At 48.0% G+C, this 13,189-nt stretch overlaps 1 protein-coding gene across 1 annotated transcript in view; it reads left to right on the top strand.

Moving 5' to 3' along the window:
• PEPD (peptidase D) overlaps window positions 1-13,189 on the top strand; it is a 137,814-nt gene that overhangs the window by 29,751 nt on the left and 94,874 nt on the right. Inside the window, 1 exon segment of the mRNA NM_001133693.2 lies at window positions 1,851-1,912. Coding sequence (NP_001127165.1) covers window positions 1,851-1,912 — 62 coding nt within the window.

The following is a 13,189-nucleotide window of genomic DNA, read 5'->3' as shown; positions in this document are numbered from 1 at the left end:
TCAATATACTTTATGTTTTTAGCTCCCACAATTTAACCTAAATATTTGCCCTGACGTGCTTATACTGGTCCAAGCAAGCATTAGGTCATAGCCTGTTCCTCTTCCTAATTTAAAAGTGTTTTTACCTTTCTCAGCATTCCACAAATTACTTCCTCCTTCCTTTCTCCCCCTCTACCTTTGCCTCTTTTAAAAAGTTCTAAGTTGCTAGCCAATCGGGACAAATACGGAATGTGAGGTCCCGTTCCAGCCAGTGGAAACTGGACACAGCAGTAGGGTGGACACGCCAGGTTATAAATGACCCTGTCTCCTTTGTTCGGTGAACTCTCGTGGCAAAACTGCTGGAGAGTGTACCCTTTCTGCAGGAAGTGAAAATGGCCTTACTAAATAAATTAAAGTTATGTTCAAGTGCTATTTCTTTATGGCCCTGAAGAACAAGCATTTCAAACATGGAGTTTTGCTCTTATTGCCCAGGCTAGAGTGCAGTGGAGCGATCTCAGCTCACCGCAACCTCCCCCTCCCAGGTTCAAGCAATTCTCCTGCCTCAGCCTCCCGAGTAGCTGGGATTACAGGCATGCACCACCACACCCGGCTAATATTGTGTTTTTGGTTAGAGACGGGGTTTCGCCATTTTGGTCAGTCTCAAACTCCCAACCTCAGGTGATCTGCCCGCCTCGGCCTCCCAAAGTGCTGGGATTACAGGCGTGAGCCACCGTGCCCAGCCTTTCTCTTTTCTTAATTGATTTTTACCGAAATAGTTTTTTTTTTTTTGTTATTTCCTTTAGCACTTGGCCCCTTTTTTTTGCTTTACTGTCTTGGTGGCTACAAGGGAAGCTTATGTGAGATGATTATGGTTATAGATGATCCAGTGTGTTTAATTTAGATATACGATTAGACATCAAGCTGAAGTTCTGGGTAAAGAAGTGGTGATTTAAAGTGCCTTGTCCAGGCTGGGCATAGTGGCTCATGCCTGTAATCCCAGCACTTGGAAGGCCGAGGTGGGCGGATCACGTGAGGTCAAGAGTTCGAGACAAGCCTGGCCAACATGGCGAAACCGTGTCTCTACCAAAAATATAAAATTAGCTGGGCATGGTGGTGCGCACCTGTAATCCCAGCTGCTCGAGAGGCTGAAGCAGGAGAATCACTTGAACTTGGGAGGTGGAGGCTGAGGTGAGCCAAGATGGTGCCACCACACTCCAGCCTGGGCGACAGAGCAAGACACTGTCTCAAAAAAAATAAGTAAAATAAATAAAATAAAATGCCTTGCCTCTCTGGAGAGGGCCCATTTTTCTCCAAGTCCCTTGTTTTATCTCCACTCCTGTCCAAGCCCCATTTGGAATCTCCTTGGAGTTAAGAGAGGGCTATCACCCTGCTTCACAGCAGTCCTGCCAGAGTCAGGTCCTGCACACCTCCCCAGAAGGGCTGGGTTCAACAGGACTCTTTCGGATGTTACACAGTTAGTGGGGAGTGTGTGCAGGAGAAGGAAGATGGACCAGGCTGGGGAGAGGAGATTTGTAGTGGGAGTGGTCCCGGGTCCTTGCCTGTGCCTGGGCAGCCTGGCTGGTTTCAGCAGGGTGCTCTGACCTCCATGGAGAAGGCCTTGCTGTGCAGCTGGGATGCTGCAGAGTTTGGGGGGCCCCCACTTCCTCCACTTGGCAAGTGGTAGCAAACAGGGCTGTCCTTGTGTTGGGGCCGGGCCTGGAGCCACCGACAGATGGGTGGCTCATCTGTCAGGGGAAGGCAGGAGGAGATCCTGTTCTTACCTGTCCTGAGCCTGGCTGGAGGCCTCAGGGGTGCAGGCTGTTGGGGCGCCGTGCGGCCCCATGTGGCACATCTGTGTTCTCTCTCCCCAGCGTGGCGTCAACACGGACAGCGGCAGCGTCTGCAGGGAGGCCTCCTTTGACGGCATCAGCAAGTGAGTCCTGGGCCCCCAGGGACTCTTTCCCTACCCTCCCCCACTCCCACCTTCACTAGCAGGTCTTTCCCGGTCTACAAATAAGACATGAACTATGCAAACTTCTTTTTAAGGAGTTTGGGCATTTTGAGGAAATGTGTAGAAGCATAATTTGCCAAAAATCACCTTGATTTTTCTTGAAGGAAAGGTGCCCCGTATCTGTTTGCTCCATAAGGAAAGTGCTCAGGCAGCCCTGGCCACTGGGCAGGGGCAGGGGCAGGGGCAAGGGCAGGGGCAGGCACAGGCGGGGCTGTTTTCCCTCTAAACATCTGCTGTGAGCCCCTGTGGTCTGTGCATCAAGCCACCACCTCCTTTTTTTAAATTTTTTTATTTTTTTTGAGATGGAGTCTTGCTCCGTCACCCAGGCTGGAGTGCAATCGCCCGATCTTGGCTCACTGCAACCTCCATCTCCCGGATTCAAGTGATTCTCCTGCCTCAGCCTCCTGAGTAGCTGGGATTACAGGCACCCGCCACTATACCCAGCTAATTTTTGTATTTTCAGTAGAGATGGGATTTTGCCATGTTGGCCAGGCTTGTCTCGAACTCGTGACCTCAGGTCATCCACCCACCTCGGCTTCCCAGACTGCTGGGATTACAGATGTGAGACATCGCGCCTGTCCCAAGCCCCCTCTCTTAGTCCCAGCCATTAACCCCTTCTAACCTGGCTCTCAGCAGCTCCCCTGTGTCCCCTGCTGTCCTAATCCCAGGCAGGATCCCCTTAACCTCTTCTCACTCTTAACAAAGCGCCAGGCTGAGCCTCCAAACCCTGCTTGGGAAGCGGTTCCCCTTTTCTCTCCAGGCAGGAGGACAGACCTTGGGCACAGAGAAAGAAGCCCCTCCCCTGCTTGTCACCCCCCACCCACGGCCCCCAGGAGAGCCTGGAGAGGGCAGGAGAGCCCTGCCCGCTGGATATGCTTGGGTCCCTGGACTGGCTGGTGACTGGCCCTGGGGGTCTGTGGCCTGCATTGCTGGCTGATACTATAGCAGACAAGGCCCCTGTGCTTGAGGCTGCTGCGCATGGACAGTGGGCAGCTCCCAGCCCCAACTTCGGGACCTGAATCCCCAGCCCCTCCCCTATCATGCATCCTCTGCAGCCCCCATGTCTTCTGTTGTCCTCTGGTGGACCAAGGCAATGATGGAGGAACCGCCTTATAATTATGTATGAGCCCAAGCTGCTGGAATCTCTGTGTGTGATGTAGGGGTGATAAGGAGGGATTATAAGCTCATGAATATGTATCACCTCCCACCTCCCCGTGTGCTAAGAGCAGTGGGGCAGGCGGAGGGGCGGGTAGTAGGTTTGCTTTTTCACTGCACAGATCTCCATGTCCTCCTGGGAGTTTCCCCAAAGTGGCCCCGCCTCCCACGCCTGGCAGCAATTAGCCCAGCTTGTTGAAATGCTGGCCATGGAGCTGCTCTCTCTCCCCAGGCCCCCCAGGCCCTCGGAGGGGCTATGGGCACAGCCAGCTGCTGCCTGTCCCAGGCCCGGGGCTCCCTGAATCCCCCCAGCACTACCTGGTGCCGGGTCTCCAGTGTCCTGCACACCTTTCCTCGACCATGCCATGGAACCTCTCTATGGCGTCTGTTTGGGTCTCTGCAGCAGGGGGACCCTCAGCTCCTCCACGTGTAACCTGGTGCTGCCTGGGCTTGTGGTGGGCACTGGAGGAGATCATGCTCACCTGGAGCCTGGCACAGAGCTGGTGCTCAGTGACAGTTGCCCCCATGCAAACCCCAGCAAATCCCATTGCTCCTCTGTGCCTCAGTCTCCCCATCTGTGTGGTGGGCCAGGTGGGCTCCAGGATCACCAATTCCCAGTTTCCCAGATGTCAGTGAGTCGAGGGCCTTCTCAGCGGTGAGAGCTTTGCTTGCTCCTCCTCTAGAGAGAATGCTGAGCCCCCCTGGACCACGTCTGGCAGCTGTGTGGTGGGTGTGGTTCCCATCCAGGAGCTCAAGATGTGGCCCCTGAAGCAGAGCTCTGCCAGCTGCTCCTTGAGGTTCCCCGAGGGAGGCAGGTGGGGTCCCGGGCTTCCCCAGGGCTGTCATCACTGTCAGTGAGTGTCAGGAAGCAAAGGCCTCGTTCTACCCCCCAGGAGGATTCCTAGGTGTGACCTCTCATCCCAGTCTCTGTCCCCTGTTGCCCCCCAGTCCCTGTGGCCCCTGCCAAGAGCCCAGAGGAGCCTGTGCTCTGCAAACTCCCCACCCCACGCTGTCACCACTGGGACACTTTTTGGAGAGCCAGGGACTGCGTTACTTTTGCACCATCTCCCCAGGCACCGGGCTGGTACCTCTCCAATCTCTGATCCAGGCCAGGCTGGGGTTGACTGGGGGGTGCTCACCCGGCCCCTCAGCTGGGGGCTGTGCTGAGACACTGCCCCCCGCCCTGGGTGCTGGTGCGTCAGTTTCTGCACCCACGCATCGGGCTGCTGGCCACGTCTCTGACTTGGCTGATGCAATGCGCAGCGGGTGAGAACCCTCGTGGCCATCTCTGGCCTGCTTGTTCTACTCTCTCCCTTCCTTGTCCCGTGCCGGGGGCCATCCACCCATGTCTCTCCCCTCGGGGCCTTCCACCTCACTGCCACCAGGGCTGCTTCACTGAGGCAGGAGCTCTGGCTGGTGCCCCCTACCCTGCATGCCGTGGGCCTTGACATGGGGCCCCAGCCTCTGCTTCCAGCTGCTCCCAGCCGCTTCCCTGCGGACAGTCTTGTCTGCATTCCTGGGGTCCAGGTGCAGCTCATCCCCCTGCATTCCACTCAACCAGGCTGCCGGCACTTTTGTGCCGGGCGGGGCAGAGACCATGTCCCCAAGAGCTGCAGCCGCTCAGCAACCGCGTTCCCCTGCCTGCCGGGTGCACCTCCAGCTGCTAGCTGGGATATTAATAGCCTGTTTCCCAAGCAAGATGAATCTTGCTGTCGTCCTCCTCTCCAATACGCAGCTGCTTCCGCCCCAGTTGCCTCTCACTGCTCTAATGAAGCTCCTTCTTCCTGGAATTGTCCTTTTTGACCCTTTTAAATGTCTCTGCAGCACCTTGCACCTTGGGCTTCGATTGACCTCCTCCTCTAACAGAAGTTCAGGTTTGGCCTCTTGGTTTTACCTGATGGGCCCCCCCAGCTCCCCTTATCCCCTGGCCTGCAGGGAAGAGGAGCTTGTGGTAGACAGTGGTCCCCACCTGTCCACCCAGCCTATACCCTTGGGGCCCTGGTCCAGCTGGATGATTGGGCCAAGACCCCTCCAGGTGTGGCTACTCGGGGTGCCTGGCCTGGGGTCTGTCCCATTTGGGCTCAGCCTTGGTCTCAGACCTCCCTCTACCTCCCCAGATCAGGGCCAGGCCGCCTGCTGCCTGCAGTAGGAGTGTGTGGGGTCTCGAGGTATGGGGACAGCAGAGGACAAGGAGCAGAGGGGACAGGGCAGAGGTGGGTTGAGGGTGGTGGGCATGCACACGGCCAGAGAGACCAGAGGGAGCCCTCTGTGGACTGAGGCCCCTGGGCTCACCTAGTGGTGTGGCTCGGCGTGATGACAGTAGCGTGAAGGGCGTAGGCCGGGATGGTCTGTAGGGCCTTGTGAGTTTGGGGTCTGGCCTAGGCGGCATTTCCATGTGTGGCTTGATTGGAGCAGTCCCGAGGAAGATTTGGGAAGAGCAGGCCTTGCTGTGGGCTCTGGCAGGAGGGGTGAGTGTGGGCATGGGGTCGGGTGCTCATTGCCAAGTCCTGGGGGGGGCATGATGGGGGGTTGGTTTGGGGGCTAGTGGGGGCTGAGGTGGGGAGGGGAACTCTGCAGCAAGAGACTTGAGACTTCTTCCTGTGGATGGCAAGATAGGCTCCCCGGAACACTTGGCTCCTGAAGGCTGGGAGCAAAGACAGACATGGTAGATCTCTGAAAACATCTAAGGAGGTAGACATTAGGGCAGGTTTTCCTGAGAGGGGGAGACTGACCATGAAGGAGAGATGGTCTGTGGGGGGATTGTTGGCAGGGGCCAGGTGGCCTGAGCTGAGGGCTGCCTGTCCATCAAGTTTCCATGCCTTAACGGGGGTGTCTTCTTGGCACAAGGCAGTCGCCTCCCAGACAGACAGAAGCTGTACCCAGGAGCCCTGGGCCAGGGCAGCGAGTGACAGGGGCTCCGTTTCCTGCCATTGTCTGAGAAAGAAATATGGTCGGTATTTTACATTTCTTACATCAGTGTAAGAAATACACTTATTCAGGCTAAGTGTGTTTCTTATCAGCATTTACTTAGATCACCTTGCATATTTGAAAACAATGGTAACGAATTGATTCTGTTTAAGCAAGCAGTTAAAGATGAAATTCTGAATTTGGGGGTTGTTAATGCAGAAATATTAATATCCGAAGATGTGAATTTTAAAACCCAGGAAGTAGAGGGACATTATTAAAACTTGACGATTACAGCAAAATACCAATCTGTGGTTTGAGGACCATGGTTTTCTGGTTACTGTTAACTTGGATATCAAGTTAATATTTAGGATTGGCTTCTTTTTTTTTTTTTAAACAGAGTCTTGCTCTGTGACCCAGGCTGGAGTGCAGTGGCAGGATCTCGGCTCTTTGCAACCTCCACCTCCCAGGTTCCAATGATTCTCCTGCCTCAGCCTCCCAAGTAGCTGGGATTACAGGCACGCACCACCACACGTGGCTAATTTTTTTATTTTTAGTAGAGACAGCGTTCACCATGTTGGCCAGGCTGGTCTCGAGCTCCTGACCTCAGGTGATTCACCTGCCTCGGCCTCCCAAAGTGCTGGGATTACAGGTGCGAGCCACCACGCCCGGCCAGGATTGGCTTTCTAATTGTGACCCATGGAGTTCTCGGTGAGGGGAGGGACCCTCAAGAGGTGAGAACCTGACCCAACCCTTTGGCAGGGAGCAGAGTGGAGGGGCTGCCTCATCTTTGGGTGAGATATGCCAGGGAAGAAGCCAGTGGCCTGGGACAGGGGCTTTGGCCCTCTCATCTCCCAGCCCACATTTAGAGCTCATCAGGAAATTACACTCTGCTTCCAGGGCACGCCTACCCTCACAGGCCCAGTGGGATTTCATTGATACTTTTACACGATTAATACATGCTCATTGTAGAAAATGCTAACCAGCATGGAGGCAAAAACGAGAACTATATGAATTTTGTTATCCAGGGTTCAACCTGTTAACCTTGTCTTTTGGATTCTTCCGTGTGTGTGTCTGATTGTGTTTCTCTGAGTATATTTTTGTGTCTGAGTGTGTGTGTCTGTGTGTGTCTGTGTATATACATTGATCTGTGTCTGTGTGTACCTGTATGTGTGTATATCAGGGTGTGGATCTTTTTGTGTGTCTTAAGTATTTGCCTGTCTGAGTATGTGTATGTCTGTGTGTCTGCATTCCCCTAAGCTTGTGCCTTAGTGTGTGTTTGTGTGTATGTGTTCCTGTTCATGCCTGCCTACATCTGTGTGTGTGCATATACAGTGGGGTCTATCTATGTGTGTCTGAGCATGCCCCTGTTGTGCACATGGCTGTGTGGGTCCGTGTGTGCCTCTTTTCCAAGCATATGCCTGTCTGTGTGTGTCTGCGTGTGTGCATCTGTGTCTGTGTGCTGAGTCACTCTGTGCTGGGTCACTTTGCTGCTTGTGTGCATGTGCAGGTGTGTCTGCGTATGTACGTTGAGTAAAATGAAATGGTGGTGGTGTGTTTGGCTGCTGAGTAGATTGGCCACTGCTTTTCCTAGGGTCAAAGTGGCATTTGGTGCAGTGGGAGCCAGAGTCTACTTTGTAGTTTTGATTTATGTCACCTGCTGCCCTGTTCTTCACTCTGAACCACACTGGCTGCCCGTAGTCTCTTTGATATTTCATAAGTAAGCCTTTGATTCCACAACATTTAGGTTGACTTTGAATCATATAGTTCTGTTTGTATAGTTAAGGATCCTGAAAGCTTCAGAGATCTGGAATCCTCTCAGTCTGCTGTTACCCACTTCTCTCTTCTATCCCCTGTCCCTGCCCCTCTTCAGTTGGTTCAGCTAGAAGGGCTGCTGGCCTCACAACCATGGCATTACATAGGTGTTTTCAACACCATTAACGAAGCCATGGAGGGTCCCTGGCTTTCAGGAGGACAGGAGGTCGCGACCCTGCATGTGCTTGTGTGTGCTATCCTTCCCTAAGATGGGGCAGGTCTTTTTTCTTTTTTAAAGAGACAGGGTGTCACTCTTGCCCAGGCTGCTGGAGTACAGTGGCGCAATCATGAATCACTATAGCCTCAACCTCCTGGGCTCAAGTGATCTTCCCACCTCAGCCTTCTGAACAGCTGGGACTATAGGTGTGCGCCAACACACCCAGATAATTTTTAAATTTTTTGTAGAGACAAAGTCTCGCCGCATTGCCCAGGCTGGTCTTGAACACCTCGGCTCAAGTGATCTTTCTGCCTTGGCCTCCCAAACTGTTGGGATTACAGGTGTGAGCCACCACACCTGGCTGAGGAGCAGGTCTCGGAATCCAGAGAGTTGAAGTCTTGCCGAGGCTTCTCTGCTGAGGCCTATAGCTTGTGCTAGGCTACCTTGTTCTCCAGCTTGAGCTCTGGGTCACACATAGTTCTCTTGTGTCAGAAATGTGCTCTGACCTGATCCTTTTGTCTCCTGGGGTCACCTTTTCAATGATGTTCATCTTATCGAAGAGCAGCTTTTGGCTTTGTAGATTTTTCTTATATGTTTCCTTTTTATTTCATTGCTTTCTTCAAGGGGCATTCTTAGGATGGAAGTTTAGATCACTGATTTTCAGTGTTCTTTTCTGCTGTGTATGTTTAGAGCTGTGAGTTTTCCTGTAAGCACTGCTTTAGCTGCATTTCTCACAGGTTATGATATTTCATATTGTTATTTTCTAATTTCATTGTATTTTTATCTTTGAACCATGGATACTTTTTGATTTCTCATTTAATTCTACTGTGATTAATGAATGTTCTCTGCATCTCAGCCCTTTAAAATATGTTGAAACTTCCAGCACGTGACCATTATGATAAATGTTTTCGCATACACTTAAAGAAAGCATGTATTCTGCAGTTATGGGCCATAGTGTTCTATATATGTCAATTACGTCAAGTTGGTTAATTTATTGTTTATATCTTCTATATCTTTCCTGATTTCCCTGCTTGCTTATTCTGTCACTACTACTTTATTTTATGGCTGAAAAATATTTTTTTCTATGGATACATACCACATTTCGTTTGTCCATTCATCAGTTGGTGGACACCTGGGTTGCTTCCAACTTTTGGCTGTTCTGAGTAATGCTGCTATGAGCATAGATGTCACACTTCTTGGTGAACATATGCTTTCAGTTCCCTTGGGTATATACCTAGAAGTGGAATTGCAGGGTCATCTGGATGTCTTTCATGTCTTTTCTTGCCTGTTTGCCTTGGCTAGAACCTCCAGTACAGGGTTGAATAGAGTTGGAGACAGCAGACATGCTTGCATTGTTCCTCATCTTAGGGGAAAGCTTTTAGTCTTTTACCATTCAGTATGCTATGATGTTAGTTGAGGGGGTTTTTTGTAGATGCTCTTTATCAAGTTGAAGAAGTTCCCTTCCCTCCCTAGTTCATTGAGTGTTTATTATGAAAAGGTGTTTGATTTTATCAGTTTATTTTTCTCCATCTATTTATATAAGCATATGGTTTTGTTATGTGTTCTATGAATATGATTGATGTGTTACATTGATTTATTTTTGTATGTTGAAGGAATCTCGTATTCCTGGGAAAAAATCCCACTTGGTCATGATGTATACATATCCTTTTTATATGTTGCTGGATTCTGTTTGCTAGTGTTTTGTTGAAAAATTTTTCTGTCTCTATTCGCAAGGAATTTGGGTGTGTAGTTTTTTTTTCTTAAGGTGTCTTTGTCTAACTTAGCATCAAGGTAATACTGACCTTGTAGAATGGTTGAAAAGTATTGCCTCCTTTTCTGTTTTTGTTTGTTGTTGTTGTTTATTTGTTTGTTGGTTTTGAGATGGGGTCTCTCTCTGTCTCCCAGGCTGGAGTGCAGTGGTGTGATCTCAGCTCACTGCACCTCCGCCTCCTGGGTCCATGTGATTCTCATGCCTCAGCCTCCCAAGTAGCTGGGATTACAGGTGCGCACCATCATGCTGGGCTAATTTTTTTTGTTTTTAGTAGAGATGGGGTTTTGCCGTGTTGGCCAGGCTGGTCTTGAACTCCTGACCTCAAGCCATCCTCCCACCTGTGCCTCCCAGAATGCTGGGATTACAGGCGTGAGCCACTGCACCTGGCCCTTTTCTGGTAAGAGTTTATGAAGATTAGTGTTAATTGTTTAAACATTTGATAGAATTTCTATTCATTTCATAGAAGACATTTGGTCCTGGGCTTTTCTTTATGAGAAGTTTTTTATTACAAATTTGATCTCTTGTTAAGGTCTGTTTAGATTTTCTATTTCTTTTTTTTTTTTTTTTTTTTTGAGATGGAGTTTCACTCTTGTCACCCAGGCTGGAGTGCAATGGCACGATCTCGGCTCACTGCATGCTCAGCCTCCTGGGTTCAAGCAATTCTCCTGCCTCAGCCTCCCGAGTAGCTGGGACTACAGGCACAAGCCACCACGCCCAGCTAATTTTTGTATTTTCAGTAGAGATGGGGTTTTGCCATGTTGGCCAGGCTGGTCTTGAACTCATGACCTCAGGTGATCTGCCTGCCTTAGCCTCCCAAAGTGCTGGGATTACAGGCATGAGCCACTGCGCCCAGCCTAGATTTTCTATTTCTTATATCAATGTAATAGTTTGTGTCTTTACGGATTTGTTTCAAATCAGTTATCCAATTTGTTACTATATGTTATTTATAATATTCCCTTATAAACTTTTCTATTTCTGTAAAGTCAGTAGTAATTTCCCCCTTTTTCATTCCTTTGTAAGGTTTGATATGTGATCCATTGGTTACTTAGGAGTCTACTGTTTAATTTCTACATATTTGTCAATTTTCTATTTTCCTTATGTTACTGATTTCTTATTTCATTCCATTGTGGTCAGAGGGCATGCTTAGTGTGATTTCGGTCTTTTGAAATGTATTGGAACTTGTTTTGTGACCTAACATAAAGTGTATCCTGGAGAATGATCCATGTGCACTTGAGAAAATGTCTATTCTACTGCTATTGGCTGAGTATGTTAGAGGTACCTGTTAGGTCTATTTGATATATATACACACACACACACGCTATATATATATATATATTTTTTTGAAACGGAGTTTTGCTCTGTCATCAGGCTGGAGTGCAGTGGCGCGATCTTGGCTCACTGCAATCTCCACCTCCTCGGTTCAAGCAATTCTCTTGCCTCAGCCTACTGAGTAGCTGGGATTACAGGCGCCCACCACCATACTCCACTAATTTTTGTGTTTTTAGTAGAGACGGGTTTTCACCATATTGGCCAGGATGGTCTCGATCTCCTGACCTTGTGATCCACCCACCTCGGCCTCCCAAAGTGCTGCAATTACAGGCGTGAGCCACCGTGTTTTTGTTCAGGTCTTCTGTTTCCTTTTTAATCTTCTAATTGTTTTATTCATTACCGAAAGTAGATTATTGACGTCTCCAACTATTGTCAGTTTCTCTCTCCAATTTTGTTAGTTTTTGATACATATATCTTAGGGCTCTATTATGTGCATATATTTGTAATTGTTTTATCTTCTTTGTGGATTGACCTAATTATCATAAAATGTCCTTTTTTGTCTTTAGTAAAACTTTGTATCTTAGGGCTTATTTTGTCTGATGTTAGTATAGCCATTCTAGTTCCATTTTCGTTTCTGTTTGTGTAGCATATTGTTTCTCATCCTTTTACTTTCAACCTATTTGTGTCTTTGAATCTAAAGTGTGTCTCTTTAGAGCATATAGTTGGATCATATTTTAAAAAATCATTCTGTCTGGCTTTTATTAAAAAGTCAAAAAATAACAGATGCTGGCAAGGTTGCAGAGAAAAAGGAACACTTACACACTGGTGGTGGGAGTGTAAATTAGTTAAACCATTGTGGAAGACAGCGTGGCAATTCCGCAAAGACCTAAAAACAGAAATATCATTCGACCCAGCAATCCCATAACTGAGTATACACCCAAAGGAATATAAATTGTTCTGTTATAACAACACATGCATGTGTATGTTCGCTGCAGCACTATTCACAATAGCAAGCACATGGAATCAACCTAAATGTCCATCAATGGTAGACTGGATAAAGAAAATGTGGTATGGTATACACCATGGAATACTATGCAACCATAAAAATGAATGAGATCATGTCCTTTGCAAGAACATGGATGGAGCTGGAGGCTGTTGTCCTCAGCAAACTAATGCAGGAACAGAAAACCAAATGTCACATGTTCTCACAAGTGGGAGCTAAAATGATGAGAACACATGGACACAAAGAGGGGAACAACGTACACTGTGGCCTATTGGAAAGTGGAGGGTAGGAGGAGGAAGAGGATCAGGAAAAAAAACAAAATAACTAATGGGCACTAGACGTAATACCTAGGTGGCAGAATAATCTGTACAGCAAAGCCCCATGACACAAGTTTACCTGTATGAGAAACCTGCACCTGTACCCCTGAACTTAAAATTAAAAAAAAAAAATTCATTCTGCCAATCCTTGCCTTGTAATCGGATAATTTAATCCATTTACATCTAAAGTAATTATGATAAGGAAAAACTCTACCATTTTAAAATTAGTTTTCTATATGTCTTATAACATTTTTGTTCCTCACTTTCTCCATTACATTTTTTTTGTGTTTGATTTTTTTTTATTGTAACATTTTGGTTTTTTTCTTATTTCCTTTTCTGTGTGTTTTAGCTATTTTCTTAATGATTGTGGGGATTACAATTGACTACTTAAACTTGAAAATCTAGTTTGCATTAATGTCAACTTAATTTAAATAGCATGCAAAAGCTTGCCCCCATATGTCTCCTTTTCCTCTTTCTCTTTTGTGCTGTTATTGCATGTGGATTGCGTCTTTATTCATTTTGTACTTATCAGTACAGATTTACAATTATTGCTTTATTCAGTTGTCTTTTAAGTCAGGAGAGAAAAGGAGTTACAAACAAAAAATACATTTATACTGTCTTTATATTTATCTATATGGTTACCATTGCCAGTGCTCTCTTTCTCTTCATGTGGATTCAAGTTACTCTGCAGTACCTTTTCAATTTAGTTGAAACAATTCCCTTTGGTTTTTCTTTCAGGGTAGGTCTGCTAGTGATAAATTCTCTTGGGTTTTGCTTATCCAGGATGTTTTAGTTCTCCCTCATTTTT

This window comes from Pongo abelii, chromosome 20 (assembly GCF_028885655.2).
Source record: "Pongo abelii isolate AG06213 chromosome 20, NHGRI_mPonAbe1-v2.0_pri, whole genome shotgun sequence".
NCBI classification, from domain to species: Eukaryota; Metazoa; Chordata; class Mammalia; order Primates; family Hominidae; genus Pongo; species Pongo abelii.
The sequence above is the reverse complement of the archived record's forward strand: the minus strand, read 5'-3'. Positions and strand labels throughout refer to the sequence as shown.